This window comes from Punica granatum, chromosome 2 (assembly GCF_007655135.1).
Source record: "Punica granatum isolate Tunisia-2019 chromosome 2, ASM765513v2, whole genome shotgun sequence".
Taxonomy (NCBI): domain Eukaryota; kingdom Viridiplantae; phylum Streptophyta; class Magnoliopsida; order Myrtales; family Lythraceae; genus Punica; species Punica granatum.
The window spans coordinates 24,364,703-24,387,395 of record NC_045128.1 but is presented as its reverse complement, the minus strand read 5'-3'; the positions used below and the strand labels follow the sequence as shown (position 1 = coordinate 24,387,395).

Here is a 22,693-nt window from a genome sequence, read left to right as displayed (position 1 = left end):
TAAAAGTGCATAAAAATGAAGTCTTGCAAGTGAACACGCTTTGTGCACCATATAACTCCATGAACATGCAATAAATGTAAAAAGTCCTAACTCCTCTAAGTCATGAGTAATTTACCTAGCCTCGGGATACGAGGAAAGAGTCGGGGAAGTGTTCGAGAGTCGAGTGACTTGGTGAAATCCTCGGAATGATGTTTGGGTGCACATGGTGCACGCTCGGGCGAGTTGGGCACGCGGTGGGGTGTGCACGGGAGTGCGGAGCGCGCAGGCAGGCGCGTGGGCAGAGGTACGGGGCGTAGGCGAGCGCGCGGGCGCTCGGCTGGGCGCGCGGGCATACGAGCGGGCGTCACTATTCACCCGAGGGCACGATCTTCACCCGAAATGAAGAAATCAATCTAAAATGATGAGCAAATGACTTCAAACCAAAAATCTAAGTTAAAAAATGAACTCCTTAGAGGAAGAAGCCAAGGGAGAGGGGCGATTTGGAAAATGTCACGGTTGGTCATGGACGATCGTGGGCCCCACGATTCCGAGGAAAAGCCGGGAAAAAGCTTGGGTCTCAATTGGTCGCGTATTCGAAACTCATGGTTCGAGTTAAACGTTGAATGTCGATATACGTGATAAAACAGATTTAATGAGCCTAAGATTGGCACTTTTCGTGGTAAAATGCCTCGGGTCCGTATGAGGCTCGGAAGTCAATTTTTGCTCATTCCAGGTGACCAGAGCAAAGTTAACCGCTTCTGGCAGCATATCTTGTGTCTATATCTCACGTTGGTCATTTTGACATGAATTGTCAAACAACTTGAACGACTAACCCTTAAGCCGGCAATGCAAATGTGGAGCCGGAGACGTCCTAAGAGGCCAAAACTGGATTTCTCAGATTGCTTTCTGAGTTGCTTGGGAGTTCCGGAGATCATTGTGATCTCCGTTTGTCAAGATTGGACCTCTAAGGACTTGAAAAGTGTATCTGAGACCTTTAAAGCAATGCTTGGGAGGTCTAGATGAGTTGTATGATTCATTCTGACGATTTCACATTGAGCCTTGGAAAGGCTAGCACTGTGTAAGGTAGGCATCCGGTGTCAAGTTTCCCCAAAGAGAACTTTCGGATATGGATTTCCACTGAAAATGGCCTTTTATACCCCTCAGAGATTACTCGGGAAATTGAAAAGGGTTTTGCTGTCTGTTTTACCTAATTGCGTTTGTCCGCTGGAGTTTTCAGGGCAATGCAGGGTCAACTTCATTTGCTGTTATTTCGTCAGACCGGTCTCCGGTTATGCATTTCCGATGAAGGGTGTGCTTGTTATGTCGCTCGGAAGTTATTCGAAGTGTCTGTATGGCTTCCAAGAGACAATTTGAAGCACTGTTCATGCTCTGTATGCTTGTGGGGCATGGCTGCATCTGACATTTGGAATTAACTTTTCTCTGAGAAACCGGCATTTTTGGACTTCTACTGAAAAGTTGTCTGTATACAGAAAGTTATTTTGTATAGAGAAGATGATTTGCAAAATGGATTTGAAGACACTTTTCATCTGTTTAGCACTGATGTGGATTTTTGAAATCCAATATTGGCTATCTTCCGATGGTCGAGTGAACTATCGGAAAATAGGACTGTTCACATAGTATACTGAAAATGCCGGTTTTGGACATTGTTGAGCTCTCTAGTCCCTCTGTTGGCTTTTGATGAACAAGATTGTTCTTTTGTCGTATGTACACGTCATTTACTTGATTTTGCTGACTTGAGGGTAAATAGTGATTTATTGATCTGTCGAGTCTTTTTTTTTATTCCTATTCAAGTCATGGTCTGGACCATTATTGATATTTTTGTTTGGAATGGTGAGCAAAAATGGGGTGCTAACATAAATAAATAATCATATACATTGGCATGTGTCACGGAGATTAAGAGTAATCGACCCACTAATTGAGTCGTAGGAGTCAAATTGAAGGTCACATTGACCTCAAGGGATTAAGATCACCTTTTTTTTTGTAGAATTGTAGGGATTAATCAGCTAATTCACGTAAATATGGCCATGTTAGTAAAATTGGGTAGAATCGGAAAACTGTGAATAAAACAAATAGACATAAGAAACTAATTTAGAATTTTTATGAGGTTAGGGATCCTAGGTCCATTATCCTCTTTTAGGCCTTAGCCCATTTCTAGGCCCACTCGGCCCATTGTGTGAATGTTAGCCTGAATGTATGGCTCGTGTATGATCGGCCTGAAGGTATGGGCATTTTCATTCTTTCTTGCCTTGAATGTGTGGCCTATTTTAAGTCAGACTGTATAATTATATAAGCACGTGTATCGTGCAGAGTTTATAATTCATTCTTTAATTTCCTTGAACATTCGCTAACGTAAACCCGACTCTAGGATTAAATAACTCTACTTTAACGAATAAAAAGTGTTAGAACTTTTAGGAGCTCATGAAGGTACGGAAATGGCGAGTTATTGGCTTGTGAGCATCTAATCTTGTAACAAAACCTGTAGACTCATTTCTTTGGCTAGAAAGACCGAATCAAACTTAAATACTTAGACGGATAGTATCCTGACCTGTATGTGACTTTAGGTAGCTCACCGGCCAAATTAAATAGTGTAGTGGCGATCTAATCCCGAATTGGGTCCCATACCACATGTACTAATAGAACACCTCGAAGTCAGTACCAGAGGCCTAAAAAGCACGCTCACACGACAATACCCAGACGACATTTTAGAAATAAAGTATTTTTTAATTTTAAAAATAATAAAAGGAAAATGGTGAACCTATCGTAGGAAATCTTGAGAGGGAGCGGGAATTTAGGCTGTCGAAAATCTTGGCACACAGCAACTTGCATTGGGAGCACATGTACCCGAATTTGCAAGCAAAGAAATGAAAAAAAAAGGAGGAAGTTGCAATTGTGGCTTGATAGCCACCAATCGTACTTTTGATGCAAGGAATGGTGTCATAAAATGCAATAATAGCTGTGATTGTGAAGAGAGACATTGATAGATCTGTAGGCGTAGGCCTAAAGTGACCTCTCCAAGGGCGATAGTGCTCGGCGTCATCCCTACCATCACTTCTCTCTTTCTCATGTTACCAATCTCCTTTCAACAGTTAGTATCACCCGAGTTGAGGTAACTTATACCTCAAGCTTCAAGTAGATTCATAAGCTTCGAGTTATTATTATTAATTATTATTAATTTTTTATAATTTTTTAAAAAGTAATTTTTATATCAATATATGTCATGTCGGTGAGAAGTTTAACGTTGAGGCAAAATTAAACCAAGAAAAAATAATTAGGACAAAAGGAATAGCAGAATGTATTGAATAAAATTGAACCAAAAAATGGGCAAAGGATAAAAAAACATATAAAGATATAGGATGTAAATGATAAAAAATAGAAAATCGACTAAAACAAAACAACAATCAATGCATTCCACTTTCTGAACCGGAGTCTACCATCAATCTGCAGCCCTCGGATGGTGAAGAGCGCATTGACCGTGGTAACGTAACAGAAAAAAGTTCTTGTGGTCATTATCTTTTCCTAATTATTTTAAAAGGTCGTCTAATGCCGTCACGAGTTCATGTAAAAAGGAGTAGCTACAATCAACGCAGCTTAACTGTCAAGTCACATCCGTCATACGATTCGCATTCTCAATTATTAAATTCACCCCTGACAGCATTTAGTTTGTTCCATTTCATTTAATCATTAATGAAATTTCTATCGGGACATGCACATGAAAATAGAAAAGTTATTTGGCAGCAAGCATGACCTCTCAATATCGAAATCCAAATATAGCACCTTAGGATGTCGATTTTCAGGAGAGGAGATGTCGCTGGTGGACTCCTCGCTCTAGACATTGGGATCCTCAATTGTTGTTAACAACTCGTTCTCTTTTCTTTCTTTGTTTTTCTTTCAAAAAATTGTTTAAATTCTTAAAACAATTGCAAATCAGGTGTATGCAGAATTCAAATAGTAAGAACAAAATGGACAAACCGTGTAACGTTGAGAATATGTAGAAAAAAGATTTAAGTGTTAAGTGAAAATTGGTCAATAGTTGAGAACTAAAAGAGCTTTTCCTTATTTAGCGAATAATCTGAGCAATCTAAAACATATTTATAAAGATAAGATGATGTTTCATAATTTCTTTTCGGTGGAAAGATAATGTTTGATAATTTATATATACGTTCTTTCGTTTGCAAGGATTTGGAATTCAAATTTCCTAAATCTATGCAATATTGCGAATGAACAACCCAATTTTCTCTATTAAGGATTGTTCTTTTGGTATCATCTATCTCAGTATAGTGTTGCACTTGGCACCCCCAAAAAAGATTTCTAGCTCCATCCCTGGCGTGGTGCTTGAACAAATTTCAAAGTAGTATAATATATTTTGCCATGATTTTCCTTTCACGCCGTAGGCGTATTCCCTTAACACCAAAGTAAAGATTAATTACAAACATGGCTTGATTCAAGCGATTCGGCGTGTATTCCCCTTAAGCAAAATCTCGGACTTGAGTATTGTGAATGGAAAAAATTCATGGTGTGAGAGCTTTACTCCCTTAGTGGGCCGATCCTGCTCGAACTGAATTAGTCAGGCCCAATGGCCAATTAGATGCTAGAGTACATGCCGAAAAGAAGAAAAGAGTAAAGATCGATCGCTTTTTATAGAAATTTATTCATACACACCTCCCTTCATATTTGAAATTTTTAATAGATTTGGACTCGTGCTAATTTTTACCAAACAAACAACCGCACAGTGATACAATTTCAGAACTATCACCAATTTTCCTTGAACATAGTCCGTCGCTAAAAAGGCCAGCTGCGAATTATCCTCCTGAATGCCTCCTGGAAATTGCTCCAAGAATCTTCCGATAATGATTGTATAGCACAGTATCGACTGCAGGCGGAGGGGCATTTTTCAGCGGTCGCTCCTGGGACAGTTGGGCAAAGTTTCATACATCTGCCCACGCATTTCGTAGGCATCACCCTTGCGCCTGTCGCAACGAAAGCCATGAGAGCCATCACGAAGATGAGAACCACAGAGATTGTTTTCTTGGTGGCCATTTCTATTCTCCGCTTCTCGTCTTCTTGTATATTGATGAATTAATATGGTGAAATTCGCTAGGTTTCTCTTATATAGAGGGGAAAGAGCCTAATTCTGTTTTGGATTTTGGTAGGTACGGGTAGTGAAGTGTGAGGCTTGTTTTGGTTTAGGAGCAAAACACGGGGAAAAGGGATAAAAATATAAGGTAATATATATGCCTCATTGCTGTTGTTCAACAAAATTAAGATTCACGAAACATGTCAATGATAGATATCATCAACTGTCATCGTTGCCTGACAGAAATGACAGGCTGTTATCAAAACAAATTGATGTGTTTCTAGGATAAGCCTATCGTTGCCTAATGATAGATATTATCAACCTGTCGTCGTTGCCTGCGCTAGCCACGGCCTAATATGATTTTTCTTTATTGTTACTTCAAATTTTGAGCACAAATACTAATTATTATCGTAATTTTTAATATATATTGATTTTCGTATACAAATTAATATTAAATTATAAATTAATAAATAAAAGAAAGTCCGAGAAGGGAAGTCAGGGACCGTAGAGAGAAGAGAGAGAAAGAGGGAAAAGATAAGAGAATATAAAATGTTCTCGTGATTGGGTGGTACTTAATTATTATTATTATTATTATTTTTGTTATGGGCTTTTTTGAATGAAAAAGTTGCACCAACCACTTTCATTCTTCATTTATGATAGTACAGATTATAATATTATTGATAAAATAAAGACAACCCACGGGCCTTATGAGAGGTGAAATATTTCGTAAGGTAATGATACTTCCGATTTTAGAGTATCATGACAATAAATATAGTGATGAATTTAGTTTCCATTTTACTATTTATTTAGTAGTAATCGATTCATTGTTAATTAATATATATTTTTTAGTATAAAAAGCTAAGTTCCAACAGTAATACGACTAATGGAAAAGAAGTATTTTAAATATCAATCTAATCTTAATAATGAGAATGTTTGGTAAATTTAGTCATATTTAATATTAACAAACAAATTGTTAAAGAAGTTTTTACAATATATCTATGCTTTCATATTTGCAGTTTTTACAATATATCTATGTTGTCTGGTTTTCGGGCTGTCGTCATTATCATTCCCCTAATTACTGAAAATGTCAAGTTCCTATGCCCAGTGGAGTTCATGTGAAAAGGAGTGCCTACAATCAACGCGGGTTAACAGTCCAGTCGCATCCACCATATGATTCGCATTCTGAAGTCTTAAATTCACGCCTGGCCGTCATTAATTAATTTCATTTCATCCAATCATTAACGAAATTCCTATCGGGACATACACATGGAAAAAGAAAAGTTATTCAGCAGCAAGCAAGTCCTCTCAATATGGAAATCCAAATTATTATCATTCCCCTAATTATTAAGTTCTCGCCCGTGGATACCTCGCTCCAAACATTAGTTGTTAACAACTCATTCTCTTTTCTTTCTTTCTTTCTTTTTTCCCTAAAAAATTGTTTAATTCTTAAAACAATTGCAATTGCAAATCACTAGGTTTATATAGAATTCAAATAGTAAGACCAAAGTGGACAATTCATATAACGTTAAGAATATGTAGGATAAGAATAATTCAAAAGAAAAAAGATTTGGGTGAAATTGAAAATTGATTCACATTCTCATCTCGCAAATTCAGGTGCCAAGATATCCGTATGTTGCGTTGTTCACTCCGTATTAATGGTGATATTTTCGATTTTGTACTCATGTACAATAGTATGACAAATTTTCTTGTTAGACCAGTTTTTAACTTTCCATATTTTAGGAGATTTTTTCCTTTCTTTCGCAAGCTTGTTGCCTGTACATAAGAATGTTTTAAGAGCAAATGAATGAAATAGCTTTTCTAGCTCATTCGATTCTTAACATGGTATCAGAGCAGCCATTTTGCCGTTTACTCTTTGTTTCTTCGATCTATTCTGGTTGGGTCTATGGCAAAGGATTCATAATCGACCTCCGTTGTCCCCATCTTATCTCCTCCGTCATTGAGTGCCTTCGATAGTCCCGGTACTCAGCTGATTTAATTTCTGTTAAACGGCGACATTACTTGACTTGGTCAATGGTGGCACATGAAGAATCGCAGCGCTGTCTATCGCAATCGTGAATTGGGTTTCGAAGGTATGGCTTTTTTAGTAAATTAGGAAGCAACTCTGGAGGCAATCGTTTTTTTTTTTTAATAAAAAAGAAGAAGCCGAGTTAGAAGGGAAGGCTCATTTGTGACTATTGTTGCAAACTAGGCCATATTCGAGCCACATGTCAACGGCTAAAGAGGTCTCCTAATTCGTCCTCTAGTCCACCAAAGAGGCAGCCCAAGTAGCAGTAAGTTGGGAGTTCACGGGGGCGACAGAATACTTCGGCATATCACAGACATCTGTGTAGGCCCAGCATCTGCATATGTGGCCTAGCTCGTCAGGCAGTCCTCAGACTCCAACAGCAAACTATCCGGATCAACTGAGGCGCAATTTCAACGACTACTTAACTTGATAAGCCCCAACGAAGCTGTGACAAATAATGGAAGAAATTACGAGCTGGAAAGGAGGATAATTACGAGCTATGGCCTCAGAGGCTTGGTCATCCATCTCGAGAAATTAATTTCAAGGGTATTTAGTTAATATAAGGAGATTTAGTAACACATGTCTATGATATTTGTTCTCGAGAAAAACAGACTCGTGCACGTTTCCCTATTAGTCTTAATAAAGCAGATTTCTTGTTTCAGCTAGTGCATTGTGACCTTTCGGGCCTCTATAAAATTCCTCCAGTGCACCTTAATTTCTTCCCGCAAATGATGATTTTAGCAGAGTGTTTGGTTATATCTGCTAGGTGATAAATCGGAGGCCCGGCGCTCTTCAATCGGCTTTTGCAATTTAAGAATGCAATATAGTTGCTCGGTGAAAAATATTCACAGTGACAATGGATTGGAGTTCCCATCGAGAGATGTGCAGGAATTCTTTTTCAACAATGGAATCGTTCATCAAACCTCGTGCATCGACACACCACAATAAAATGACAGGATGAAACAGTAACATCAACATATATTGAACGTAGCTCGGGCTCTATCATTTCAAGCCTCTACTGATCAAGTTTTGGGATGAATGTGCATCCACTGCTGCATATTTGGTCGATTGCATCTCAGCACCCCTTCTCTCGGCAAGAAGCCATACATGGTATTATTTTGTAAGAAGCCCGATCATAATCACCTACAAGTCTTTGGTTCACTTTGCTATGTCCATAATCGGCCCCGCACAAGGGACAAATTTGGGGAACGCTCAAGAAAATGCATCTTTGCAGGGTTCCTTTTGGAAAAAAAGGGATGGAAAGTTTATGATCTCGAAGACGAGAAAATAATTGTTACGCAGGATGTTCATTTCCATGAAAATATATTTCCATTTGCTTCAACAATCTTAGATAAGGGAGACCATCCGAGCCTGACCCCTTATCTATGTCAACCGAACCTAACTCGTTACTCTTGCCATCTTGGTCTGATTTGCAGCCTCTGTCAGCCCAATACGGTCCTTCTCCGGCCTGATCTGTTTGGCGTAATTCAACCAAGCAGTCCATAATAGAACCATCTCAAGGTCAGCCCACCGAATCCCCCAGCACCATCCCTCCTCCACGTGTTGACTTGAGCTCCACTACATCTATTCGAGTTTTGCCACCTCGGATTAAACAGCCAACAGTACGGAGATTATGTTAGCCACACAGCTTGTAGTAACCCCCCTCGACCGCTCAAAACTTTTATCCAATCCATCGCACTCCTCCGGAGCGTCCCACCCAGTTGAGCAATATCTTGGTTATTTGGGCCTTGATTCTTCTCGTGTTTCTATATTAGCTGCTCTTGACTCTGATTTAGAGCTCCAAACTTACAAACAAGCAGTTAAGGGTCCACGTTCGCGACTTGCCATGGCTGAAGAGGTTCGTGCCTTAGAACAAAATGGCACGTGCACAGTTGAATCTCTTCCTCCAGGAAAACATCCTCTCAGCTATAAATGGATGTTTAAGATCAAGCATTGGTCAGAGGGCAGCATTGAGAGCATTAAGGCGCGTTTAGTGGATAAGGGTTTCACTTGAGTTGAAGTTGTTGATTTTCAGGAGATTTTTGCCCCTATGGCAAAAGTTAGTCGTTGTTCAAGGCTTATTGACTGTTGTCATGGTTAATGACTAGGAGATGCACCAGATGGACGCGACTAATGCATTTATTCATGGCGATCTTGATGAGGAAGTTTACATGTTGCCTCCAGGTTTTCTATCCTCTGCACCTGGCAAGGTTTGTCATTTACGAAAATCTCATTATGATCTTTGGTAAGCATCTCGTACCTTGCATTCCAAATTTGCTAGTTTGCTGATAGTCTATTGTTTTCAACAGTCTGGGGCAGATCACTCTCTCTCCACGTTTTCAAGAGATCATGTTTTCCTTGCTGTACTGGTATGTTGATGATCTAATTCTAGTTGGCAATGATTCTCACTAGTGCACTCAGTTTAAGGGTACATGCACTGCTATTTCTGCTTTAAGGATCTTGGTTGTCAGCATCCCATTTTGGCTCACCATTCCAAACAACAATATCGGCAACGGTCCAGACTATGACTTGAGCAGGAATACAGAAAACGGCTCGATAGAGCAAGAAATCACTATTTATCCTCAAGTCGGCAAATTGAGCAGAAGACATGCGCATGTGACAGAAGAACTCCATGGGTCACCAAAGGGTAACAGAGTGACTAGAGAGCTCAACAATGTCCAAAATCGGCATTTTCAGTGTACTACATGGACAATCCTATTTTCCAATAGTTCGCTCGACCGTCAGAAGATACCCAATATTGGACTTCAAAAATCCACATCGATACCAAACAGCTGAAAAGTGTCTTCAAACGCATTTCACAAATCATCTGCTCTATACAGAACAACTTTCTGTATACAGACAACTTTTTAGTGGAAGTCCAAAAATGCCGGTTTCTCGGAGAAAAGTTAATTCCAAATATCAGATGCGGCCATGCCCCACAATCATACAGAGCACGGGCAGTGCTTCAGATTGTCTTTTGGAAGCCATACAGACACCCTGAATGACTTCCGAGCGACAAAACGGGCATACCCCTCTTCGTAAGAGCATAACCAGAGACTGATCTGATGGAATAACGGCAAACGAGATTGACCCCATATTGCCCCGGAAACTCCAGCGGACAGACGCAATTGGGCAAATCAGACAGCAAAACTCTTCACGGCTTCCCGAGTAACCTCCGAGGAGAACAAAAGGCCATTTTCAGTTAAAATCCATATATGGAGGTCCTCTTTGGGAAAACTTGACGCCGGATACTTACCTTACACAATGCTAGCCTTCTCAAGGCTCAATGTGGAATCGTCGGAAGAAATCACACAACTCATCTAGACCCCCGAGCAGTGCTTTAAGGGTCTCAGATGCACTTTTCATATCCTTAGAAGCCCAATCTCGGCAAACAGAGATCACAGTGATCTCCGGATCGCCCAAGAAACTCAGAAAGCAATCTGAGAAATCCAGTTTCGGCCTCCTAGGACATCTCCGGCTCCATATTTGCATTTACCGGCTTAAGGGTCAAAGGTCCACGTAATTTGACAATTTATGTCAAAATGACCGACATGGGATGCAGATACAAGATATGCTGTCAGAAGTGGTAACCTCGCTCTGAATGCATAAAAGGAGCAAAACCGACTTCCGAGCCTCATACAGACATTTGGCAATTTCTCACGGAAAATGCCAATCTCGGACTCATTAATTCCTTTTCCTCACGTATATCGATAATTCAACATTCGGCTCAAACCACGAGCCTCGAATGTGGAATCAATTGAGACCCGAGTTTTTTCCCGGTTTCTCCTCTTCTGTCGTGGGACCCACGGGCTGCCCAAGATGAGTCACCCTTTACTCTAGAAGCTTCTTCTTCTTCTTCAATGCAAGAAACCAACTTGCTCTCTCTTAACCAAAATATCTTGGAGAGGTTGAAGACAACACTCAATGCTCATCAATGTTCATCAATGCTCTTGGATCATCTTCATCAAGAACACTTGGTCCACATTCATCCTCATTATCATTAGGCAAACCGAAATTTGCTAATGGGAGGCTTAAGTGTGCTTAGCTTTGCTTAATTGCCCATTAGCTTTGCTTATAAATAGCCCAAAGTGATTAACTTAATCACTTCTCTTCTTGCACACTCTCTCCAAGCTTTCTCCCTCAAGAAAAAACTCTCAACTCCATAGCCAAAACCAGCAAGCTTCAATACTTCAAAACCAAGAGAGAAAAACCGAAGAAAACCCGAAGAAAGCTTTGAGTTCTTAAGTCGAAAGCCGATGTTCATCATCCCAACTTAAGTTCAAAATTTTTCAAACTCCATGGACCACATGTTTCGGATCCAAGGAGTTCATTTATGAATTTAGATTTTTGGTTTGAAGTCATTTGCTCATCATTTCAGATGATTTTGGGTGAACGACGTGCTCTCGGGTGAATAGTACACCCGTAGCCGCACAGTCACGCGCGCCTGCTCGCGTGCTCCCGTGCGCTCCGCGCACCCATCCTTGCCCGAACGTGCATCCTTTGCACCCGAGCACCCTTCCAAGCATTCAACCGTGTCACCCGACTCTCGAACACTTCCCCGACTCTTTCCTCGTATCCCGAGGCTAGGTAAATCACTCTTGACTTAGAGGAGTTAGGGCTTTTTACATTTTATTACATGTTCATGGAGTTATATGGTGCACAAAGCGTGTTCACTTGCAAGACTTCATTTTTATGCACTTTTACATTATATCATGCATGTTTATCCTTGATTAACATGTCAACATGTCGGGAAACGTTTGGATTGTCACTCGGAAGACTATCCCGACCCGAAACAAGCAAAAAAGCTCTCGGGTTTGCCTCAAGAAGAGGTGACCGAGGCTTGGCTTGCTTTCCTCGGGTTAAGATCGGCCTTCTTAGCCCGATCCAAGCTCAATTCCCGAGTTTTCTCATGTTTTCTTACGTGCATGAAGTCGGTATTGTTTTATCGATTCCGTAAATAACATATTTGTGCATGCTTCCATGTTTGAATGTGTTAAACAAATCATGGCAATACCGGCTTTTGTCAAAAACGTGTCATTTATCGTGTTTGTTGTTTGAGCATGCGAGAAATGATTCAAAACAAGATGTGGAAACCTTGTGGAACCTAATACGGGCCATGAGATCTCTCGGCTTTCTCCAAGGGGAATTGGCCGAGAGTTTCATGGAGTTATTCGGGGTCCATGAGGCTTCCTCCTCCCGTTTTAAGTCCGTTCTCGGATCCTGTGCAATTTACAAGTTTCTTTACATCAAGAACCTCACATGAAATGTCTTTCAAGCAAAACATGCATGGATTCGAATTTTGATGACTTATTTGGGTTCATTCGGTTATAAGGGTATCTTTGGTTATTTGACCAAATTATCCTTGATCCTTGTGAAACCATCTCGGTTATCGAATCACGAATCGTTTTCACAATTAATGCATTCAGCAATAACCTTGAGCATTAATTCCATGAACGGGTTAATCAGGACACTCACACGATTAATTCATTCAATTTAAATAAGTTTGCACAAATTGGACATTAATTTGTAACTCGCGTCAACGAATTACAAAACGGTGTTAATGCCTTTTTCAAAACCCTCATACTTTCAAATCTGTATTGTGTTGTTTCCCTTTTCTGAAAACAAATTTTCAAATCAAGGGGCAAGAACATCATTTTGTGATTTGGCGTCATCTTAGCATCGTTTAGGGTGTTAGTCGGGTATTCTATATCGAAATTACAATTACCTGACTAATCATTTCATTCGACTTAACCAAATGCTAGAAAATGGTTAGGTGGAACTCTAGGTTCCAAATCTAGAGTCAAAACACGAGTTGAGTTAATTCAGTGGTAATTCAGTGTCACAACACCGAATCACTGTAAAAACAATCCACACACACGAAACTTGACTACGGACACCCGATATGTCAGGTTCTCAAACCAAAGTCGAATGTTAAAACATTGACACGCGTTGTTTGCTTAGCATATGGCATTTGCTTGCAAAAACACCACTGGGTCAATAAACTTGCTAAGACACGTACATTTAACAGTGACAAACACTTTGTCTGTTATTAACATGTTGCGTGTTATCTTTCTGCACCTGTTTGTCATGCGGGTCGAGCCTGATCCCTAGGCCGAATGATATTAGGGTTCAACGCCCTAATCATCGATCACAGGGTCCAACGCCCTAATCAACACTCACAGGGTCCAATGCCCTATTCAGTGAGAGCGTGCATTGAATTTCAGTTTTTCGGTGTTTCCCTAAACTTACGGTGAGTTAGAGCGGAATAATAACCGAACGTGAGTCGACTGGAATTCGGCCATTTGTAATTTGTATTTATTATTTGCGAGAGCATTGTAAGGACTTTTATTTTGTACATTTATTCTGTAAGAATTCCAATCGGTAAGCGAACGGTCCGAGAGTCGAATTAATCGAATCGGTTTAATGCTTGCCCAAAGGAAAGTAAACCCAAGAATTCGCCTTTCTGGTTCACGTAGGGATTCAACCTCCATGGTTCGATGAACTGTAACGGAAGATTGTGAACCAATTCCCCGACATGCGGGTTTACTTCTCTCTCGGCTTCTCAACCGACATCGTTTAATTCACCGAATCTCCGGTGTCAAAACGTGCGAGCCGAGTGCAACTTAATTCAAGCGGTAAATAACAAAACATGCAAGCCTAGCAAATCAGAGCACCGAAAGGGCGTGCGGGATATAGGTCCGCACGTAACATGAACCCCCGAACATGGATTTTCTGGTTCCGCACAGATCAATGCCTTAACAACAAACTAGGTGTTCCATACCCCTAGACTCGGGTAACTTATCCGCCCTCGACCTACGGGTCGTAAAATGATAAGTGGCGACTCCTTCTCTCACGCGTGTCCGACACGCATCCCCACGGGAAGGTGGACACTCCCAAGCCGCGCAATCCAAATGCGCGCAATGCGGGCCCCGACGAGAGTCCACATTCGAGTCCATACATTGGTCCCTTAACTTATTTTCACGGTATCGAAATTCATCACCGTGATAATGGCCAGTTCTTAGATCAGCGCAAGTACACTCTCGGCATACTCACTGAGTGTGGCATGCCCTGCATATTTTCCTTTGGGGTAGCAACATCATCTATTTGCATATTCTAGTTCTAGGTTGTCTGATCCAGGACATATATAGAAGATTCATTGGGCATCTCATCTATTTGACCATTACACACCCTGATTTGATTTACCCAATTCATACTTTGTCTCAATTTAGGTAGGATCCTAGGGAACTGATACTTTTACGAACATCATTGTTATATTTATCTGCTTATTGTGATTCTGATTGGGCCAGCTGTCCAACTACTCGACTTTCGGGCAACGGATACTTTGTAATACTTGGTGGTATGAAAGTCTAGGAAAAAAATCATTGTGTCTAGGTGCACCGCTGAAGATTAATACCATGCGACGACTGCTACGATTAGCGAAGTTTTATGGTTACGTTCTCTGCTTGCGTCTTTAGGAGTTCATCATCAGTCTCCCATGCACTCATATTGCAATAATCAAGTGGCTCTCCATATTGCTTCCAGACCAATTTTCCATGAGCGGACCAACCACATGGTGATCAACTGCCATTTTTTCCATCAACACATTCAGTCATGAGCTATCATCACTTCTCATGTCTCGAAGCACTAACAAATTGCAGACATCTTTACCAAGGCACTTGGGCGTGATCACTTTCTAGTTTCTCCTTGACAAGTTGGGAATTTGTGTCCTTCTTCTCCAATTTGAGGGGAGTATTACGGGATTCACTCTATATTTATGGTGGTATTTTTTTGGGTGAATGAGGGGGCCGAAGCCCAGTTGCTTACGGTGGTATTTTCCATTTTATAGTTCTGTACAATAGTATAACAAATTTTCTTGTTAGGCCGGTTTTTTATTTTCCATATCTCAGGATATTTTTTCTTCTTTTGCAAGCTTGTAGTTTTTACATGAGAACATTCAAGAGCAAATGATTGAGATAGCTTTTCCAGCTCATTCAATTCTTGATACTGTGAGCACGACTAGTTCCCTTAGCAACCGACTTGGGAAAGTACCCTGCCACGCCTTGCACTTGGAACCCACATGACGTTGTGACTCATCGCGACCAAACACTTTGTCATGTGCCCAATAAGCCATCCAGTGGGTTGGTTGATACATAAAACTAGTGCTACATGTACAAGTTGAACCACTGACTAGTAAAAGTAAACTTACAGGGAAACTGGGACATTCAGGCCTTGGACCTGATGTTGTATATCGATTCTTATGTATGGAACTTCCTCTAACAATTTCTCGATTCTCTACTGAATACATAGCCTTTATATGAAAATTTAAATAAAAGATATACCACCGTGTTTCAGTGCAAGTGTATATTCAGGGGATTCCTAATGTCGCTACTCCATTTTATATACAGTGGCTATTTTGGAAGTCATCGGCAGATAATAATCTAGAGATAAGCCCCTTTAGCCTTTCAGCACCTCGAATGGGCCTCAGTTCAGTAACATTTGCCGAAGCGTATCTCGGGAAGATGGATGAGTTCGAGCTTTTCTCATTGCCAAGCCACCCACCTCGCGAAAACCCATCGAAGCTGCGACCCAGGAGCTCAGAGTCGACCCTATCAAGGACCTTTTCGTCCCTCCTGAACTTCCGAGCAAAAGGAGCGTTGCTTTCTACCATCCTATCATAATCATCTTCGGTGAGGAAATGCGGGTGCTGCTGCGGTGGGTTATCCCATGAGATGAAGTGGAGGTCATGGTTGATGGTCGTGTTCTTAAATTCGTCGGAGTTGCAAATGACGGTGTGGAAGTAGCCTTCAGGCGAAGAGAGGAAGTTGGCATAGTACATTAGGACCATCCTTGGGAGGTTGTCCCAACCCCACAAGCAGTACTCAATAAAAGGTCTAGAAAGCATCATCCATGCCGAACCTGATAAACAAAACAAGTGCACCGGCCCCAATTCAATTTGGTTTTAGCTGTTCAGAAGCGTTAGCAATTTTTTGGACCAGCTTGGGGGGAAATAAAAACGATTAAGATCTCATACATTATGGGTCTAGGGAGGAAAAGGAAGCGAAATTCAATCCCAAAATATGTTTTCCTTAACTGATATGTAAGGATCTTCTGAGAAATTCCTCACATGATGTGGAATTCTCACCTGTAAATAATCTGTAAGCGGTGGGAACTCCTCGTCTCTCAGGAACCCAGAACACATCCGACTTTTGTAGGGTGTATAGCCCGGGATCGATTAAAATTGGATTGGCTCTGTGATACCTGTGGAATCAAATCCAAGAAAATTTGCATCTTTCATACAGTTTCTCCTCGTGAAAATATTCCCCTAAAAGGAAGCAAATGTAAATAAGGAACCATAAAGCTTTTATACTCTTTCCACCCAATGTCGCTAGTATGCTCGATGAAGTTATAATGTCTCGGAATCCCTGACAGGACGTGAAGCAAATCTGCGGTGGGCGAATAGGACAGAAGACAAGTAGTTAGCAAATCGACTTCGGAAAGTTTGAAGAAACAAGTGATAAGGAAAGTCTAACACGAAAGTACCATCTTGCGTCACGAGGGGATAGTCAGAGGCACTCAGGTTGATAAACCAGTCCCATTGCCCACCATCTTTCAACAGGATCGCGGCTGCGTGGAGAGTATTGGTCACCATTGTCGGGCCCCGGTAGGTCACCAGGTTCGCCCTGGCCCTCATCCTTACGTTCCCAACCTTTGTGAACACGGGTTCATTTCTCACGAAGCTCGCCAGGTCAAGTCTCTCCTCGGCCGAGGCCTCCAAGTCCAAGTGCACGACATATTGGTTCCGAGGGTGGTAGAGGGCTCTCAACACCCTTTTCAGGCTCTGTCCTGTGACAGAATTAACCGATTAAAATTAATAGGCAAAATTCCATCGACCATTAATGCCGGCAGACTTGGAGAGGAAAAGGAACAAGTCATCAAGGATCCATTGCTTGTTGGAAGGTCAATGGAAACTTCGTTGACAGATGATCTAAGCATGATTTACAAGCAAAAGTAAAGAACACCAACACGATGTGGCAGTGAGAGTGCTACGAATGGAATTTCTTGACTAGTAAAGGAAATTGATCAAAGTACAATAGAAACAAACAGCTAGTCCGGCGGCTTTCACATACCCGAACCTCGAGAGCCCGAAATCAGGTATGCGAGTCTTGGAATTGGGTCAGTGGAAGTAGGCAAGACCTTTAGTTTGGACTCAGCGAAGCTTGGGAGAGGCGGCTTCTCGACACGGACACGGTGCAGCTTGTACTGAGACCATGTTGAGGAAGAGAAGATAGTGATTAGCAGAAGCAGGGTGGACAGCAGCAAAGTGAGGGTAAGCAGCAGAAACCACTTCCTCCTCTTGCTCGGCTTAGCGATGGGGCTGCTGTCCATTGGATTAATGAAAGAGAACAAATTTCAGAGGCTTTTGACGAAATTTAGGAATTATTTTGTGGGACTAAGGAAGGAAATTGGGTTCGTTTGTTGCGAATTCCGTGCTTTGATCTGCTCTGTTCTGTCCTGTTTTGCCGCTCTGTTTCAGGACTGTGATTGGCAGCCGCTTCTAAAGTGGAAATGGCAGTGGCACCTTTATGAGAAAGTGGGAAGGAGACTTTGTGATCCAATGAAAGGGTATAACTTTTCCTGTAGGCGATGCGATTATTCCTCCATGTGTGTCACGCTCCCGATTCGCTCGCACATATCTCTTCGTGGTGGAATATCAAACAGTTCACTTAGGTCGGACGGTCCCCCAGGACAATGGAATATCTAAACCTCTATATGAGGCTTACGAGCTACTGTACAAGCACCGCGCCATGCCTACAGCAGCAGAGAATGGGAAATTCTGACCACCTGCAAGCCAGGAGCGGGTGCACGATTGTATTCGGGGACGTCTCGACAGCTTCTTTGTGTACTTGTATCAGAAGAATGTGAGTTTGGGAAAATCTGACTGAGAAGTCAATCGAAGATTTGTCTTGCAGAAGTGACCATTATTTGGTGGAGCATATTGGTCTCAAGCCCACAGTCCAGAGAGAAGCACAGCCATTAACTAATTCCATTTCTATCCAATCATTACTGAAATAAGGAGAAAGTCCCACCCGTAACGTCACTTCGTAAAATCACAAAATACTTAAAAACTTTTATTTTTTGTGATCTTTTTAAAAATCAATAAAAATTAAAATATCTTAAAGGTTCGTGATTTTGTCACGTGAGCTCCGTTATATATAACCACTACGTATAAAACTTTCTCATTAGTGGGACTGACATGTGTAAATATCGTGAACACTACAATAGTAAGTTCCTTTACCTAGGAAAAAAAGAAGTATTTTTGTGCACTTAGAGGAATAGATAAATTGAAAATTATCATATCCTTTTAAAGAAATCACTTTTGACACTTCAAAGTCATCGCTTATCGTTCATGGTGAGGATTTGATCCTGAAAATCGATTCAATGATTCGCAGAGCAGCGGAACGGTCCCGTAAAGAGAGTGGACAAACTCTCACAATACAATAGCCCGCAAATTAGTGGACATAGGGAGACTATCACCGGCCAATGATTATGAAGTGCACATGCGCCTACCATTTGTCGGTGGGGGTAACGCATTCATAATGAGCATTTTCGCAATAAATCTTCATGCCACTAATGGCACTCATTAGGTTGCTCATCTGTACTGTAGAGAGCATCAATGGTAATCAATGATTCTCAATAGAATGTTAAATTGCTGGAGGAGATGAATGTTAGACTTGTTTTAAGGTCGAAGTACTTCCGATGAACTTTTTTGTAATGGAAAAATCGATTTGTTCGTCTAAGTAGCGGTCGACCTTTTAGTAATACATGAACTATTGTACAGAGGATTGTTGGACCTTAGCTGCCAACCTTACTGAAAAACTATATTGGTCATTAATCCACATAGGTCGGAATCGCAACTGAAGCAGATCTTGAACTGTAGAACAGAATATCTAATTATCCACTGGAGTTGATATTTGATGAGTAATATAGCATAATAATTCATATCAAATCATATGATTAACATATCGGATTTGTTTTGATTCATTTTTTTTTTATTATACATATCAGTTGAGAATCTAGCACCCTGGGCTATCTATATTAGCGCGACTTTTCTTTTGTGTGGGACGATTTCCTTAAGAAGCACTTTCTACAGCCTAGTAGTAGTAGATTACAAATTTTCTAAAATTATCCGAAGGATTCAACTATCTAAAACCATTCAAAAGATTCGAATTCTAACGATATCTTATGCTTTGCCGCTTCGAAACAAAGTGGGAGGAGTATGAGGAGAAAGGCTCAGGAAGACCCGGCTCCATAGGACGAAGTTGACTTGGATAAGTGATCATTATAATTAATAGCATAACAATTAATATCAAATCATGGCTTTTCTTCATTCACAAGACTTGAATTCGAGACCCGAGACCTTACTTAAGAGGAATAAGCGTCGAACTGCTTGAATCAACCCTTGTTGGCGCACTAATTACTTTTTTCGGTGTGAACTCTAGTATCTGAAAGCTCAATTGGTCTCCAACTATTCCAGTCGAGCTGGGTCGGACCGCTTAAGAATAAAGCTCTTCTAGCGTTGATTGTCTACATTCACAAGGATTCAAACACGAGACCTTACTTCAATGGAATAAGCGCTAAACAATTGAACCAACTCACGTTGATCGCACTAATTACTTTTTAGTAATGTATTTGTGTATGCATGTCATATAGAGATGCATGTATTTTTAGAAATAAGCCCTTGGCCTATATAAATTTACCAGTTTAATCCTTTTTAACAGAATGAGAGAATGAAGTATATATATGTATATATTTTATTTATAATTATATAGATATATAAATTAACTTATTTACTTTTGATAAATATTTATATATATATTTACAATTATGCCATTATCTATTGTATTGTCAAGGTTAGATAAATTATTAACACAATTAGCGGTAATTAATCAAAAAACACTTTGAGAATTTAATAGTGGAATTAAAACTAAAGAATTTAATGATTAAGATAACTATATTTTATTTTGAGATAATTTGTTCTAAATTTCAAGTATCAGTAAAATTTAAAAGTTGAAATTATCTATATTTCTATATATTAAGCTAAAGGGGAGCTCCAATGGAGAAATCTCCCTCATCCATGTGTCACCATATGAGAATTTTACAGTAAAATAGTAAAAAACTTCATTCTTTCTTCTTTTTTCAAATAGAAATAAAATTTTTAAGTGATTAGGTAATGTGGTATATGTGCAATAAAAAATATAAATTAGGTGATAGGACCTTTAAGAGGAGCATGTCATTATTTTGTACAGCTTTATATTATAAATTTGTATCAATATATCAATAATATAGTTCTCTCAATAATACAAACACTCGAAATATATTGCAAGAATTTTAGTACCTTTTTCCAATAAAACTGAATTTACTAAACCAAAATATGATTTCTTTTTACAATTTTAAGGGTCATATATTAATTATAACAAAGCATATATTAATTTTTCTCATTTTATTTAAATTGTTCTTTATCATCAGTTTTTTAAACTTCACAACCTTAATGACTATTTTTTTACATAGTATTATCTTTTATTTTACACATATATTTATTAAATTTGATGTGTTAATATGTGTTTATATCCTCATCGATTACTTGAAAATTTGGTTAGAAACAACTATATTCTTGAGTTTATACATATTTATGATTATCAGTTAGTATAATTTTTTACAATGTAACTAATAAAAATAAATAATTTAAAAATTATTATTCTAAAATTTTAGACCCATGCATTGCATGGTTGTTCATCATCCATCACCAGATACCACTAATGCCCAAAGTGAGATCCCCGGCAATCTTGTCTCAGCCATTTTTTTTTTCCCTTTGGATTTTCTAAGAGGGAAAAAAAAAGTGTGAAATAAACTAGGCAACCGGTCACATAATTGAACGGCCCAGATGAGGCCGGATAAGCGGGTCTCATCCAAAACGCTAAAACCCTCCCTGGACGGTCTAGAGACAGGACGGGATAAATTCGCATTTCATATGCCGACAAGTAGCATGAAATTTTAGATTGAAATATGATCGACTGATGGGCGTAGTTAGTCAACAGATGAAGCATTTCTACTCGACGAATTAATCAAGATGTTCCGTTAAAAATTCACATTTCGTAATCATAATTAATATTCTAATGAGGCAGAAAATATAATATAGAAGAAGCATTAAGTATTACAGTACATATTCAGCAAAAAAATAGTATTACAGTACATTGAATATTATGTCATAACTTTAAATGCTGTAGTGAGCATGAACTCACGATAGGACACCTAAACAACATATAAGAGTCACACCAAGATAGCGATATTTTCTTGTTTTAGATTTTTTGAGGTAAACTATGCTTCTCATGATATATAAAGCTCAAACACACCGAATTCTTCCGACCCGCCAAATTACATCAATCATTATATATGGTTATGATCGAAGAAGTATGAATATTATTGACGGGCTGGATCTATGTGTTATATCTTCTCCTTTCAGCAGCGGGCGGGATGAGGGAGATGGCACTTGTCGGGGAGCTGCATAGCGAGGTTGGGGTCGACTCCGAGAGAAGGTAAGAGCTTCGAGTTTTTGTAGGAGCAGAGGCAGCCCATGTTGGCATGGGATAGCGCAGTGCAGCAGGCTGCAGTCGGTGGCGGCGGGTTGGGTGGTGTTGCTGCCGGCTTGCAGGCCATAAGACCGGCATATGGAACGTTGCAAATCGTCTGCATGCACGCAACAAAGATGTTTTCTCGTATACTAATACAATAATTATAAATAGCAGATACGATAGGTTAACACGAATCCAAATATGTTTGAAATATTATCATGATCTTCTACTAGACTCGTCGTAGCCACTTTCGATATTCATGTACAAACCGAATATAATAATTGATTTTAGAGATTCCTGTAATTACCTGAGCATGGGAGCCGCAAACGATGGCCGCGATCAGAAGCACGAGTACGAGAATGGCTCTTCGGCCTGTCTCCATTTGATTATTAGCCTCTGCAGCCACAGATCTCTGTCTCTCTTAATGGGCTCTATGTGTTTTCTTCTCTTGATGGGAGAGCACTTCGATTTGGTGCTTCGAATTTATAATAGAGAGAAGAAGACACTTTGATGGGTAGAGAGGTCGAAAAAGACATGGAATGATGGAGACTACCTACTAACAAACATTTGCATATATATGTTAAACACAAGGAGTGGTGTAGTTTTCAAAAAACGGTTCATGTGAGTGAACTTAATTTGTAGTACAGAAAGGGTTCAAAACCCATCGGAAACACCTCGTATGTGTTTATTAACGGAGTAAAGTTTGATTTAGTTTGATTTTACTAGATGATTACAGAAGTAATTAGGAAAAGCACGTTAGAGAATTTATTATTAAATTGAAGAAAAAGATAATAAAAATACTAATGATTGTGTTATTGAATTGAGGGAAAAATGATTGAGTAAATAGGCAATTTGGTCCCTGAAATTCATGTGCTACGTCAATTGGGTCCCTAACTTTTTTTTTTACATCAATTTGTTCCTTTAATTTTGGAAGTTACATCAATTTGTCCTTGACACATCAAT

General features: G+C 39.9%; 2 protein-coding genes across 2 annotated transcripts; both read right to left on the bottom strand.

The window, feature by feature from the left end:
* Nucleotides 1-15,216: 15,216 nt before the first annotated feature.
* On the bottom strand, nucleotides 15,217-18,034 carry LOC116197529 (beta-glucuronosyltransferase GlcAT14B-like). The gene is made up of 5 exons (XM_031527698.1): nucleotides 17,228-18,034; nucleotides 16,641-16,943; nucleotides 16,468-16,543; nucleotides 16,243-16,358; nucleotides 15,217-16,016 (listed from the first exon to the last, which is right to left on the bottom strand). Exons 1-5 carry the CDS (start codon nucleotides 17,484-17,486, stop codon nucleotides 15,496-15,498), a joined length of 1,275 nt encoding a protein of 424 aa, XP_031383558.1. The 5' UTR covers nucleotides 17,487-18,034; the 3' UTR covers nucleotides 15,217-15,495.
* Nucleotides 18,035-21,289: 3,255 nt separating this feature from the next.
* LOC116197531 (putative lipid-transfer protein DIR1) lies at nucleotides 21,290-22,282 on the bottom strand. The gene is made up of 2 exons (XM_031527699.1): nucleotides 22,038-22,282; nucleotides 21,290-21,845 (listed from the first exon to the last, which is right to left on the bottom strand). The coding sequence occupies exons 1-2, from the start codon at nucleotides 22,110-22,112 to the stop codon at nucleotides 21,618-21,620; spliced, it is 303 nt and encodes a 100-aa protein (XP_031383559.1). The 5' UTR covers nucleotides 22,113-22,282; the 3' UTR covers nucleotides 21,290-21,617.
* Between the last annotated feature and the right edge of the window lie 411 nt (nucleotides 22,283-22,693).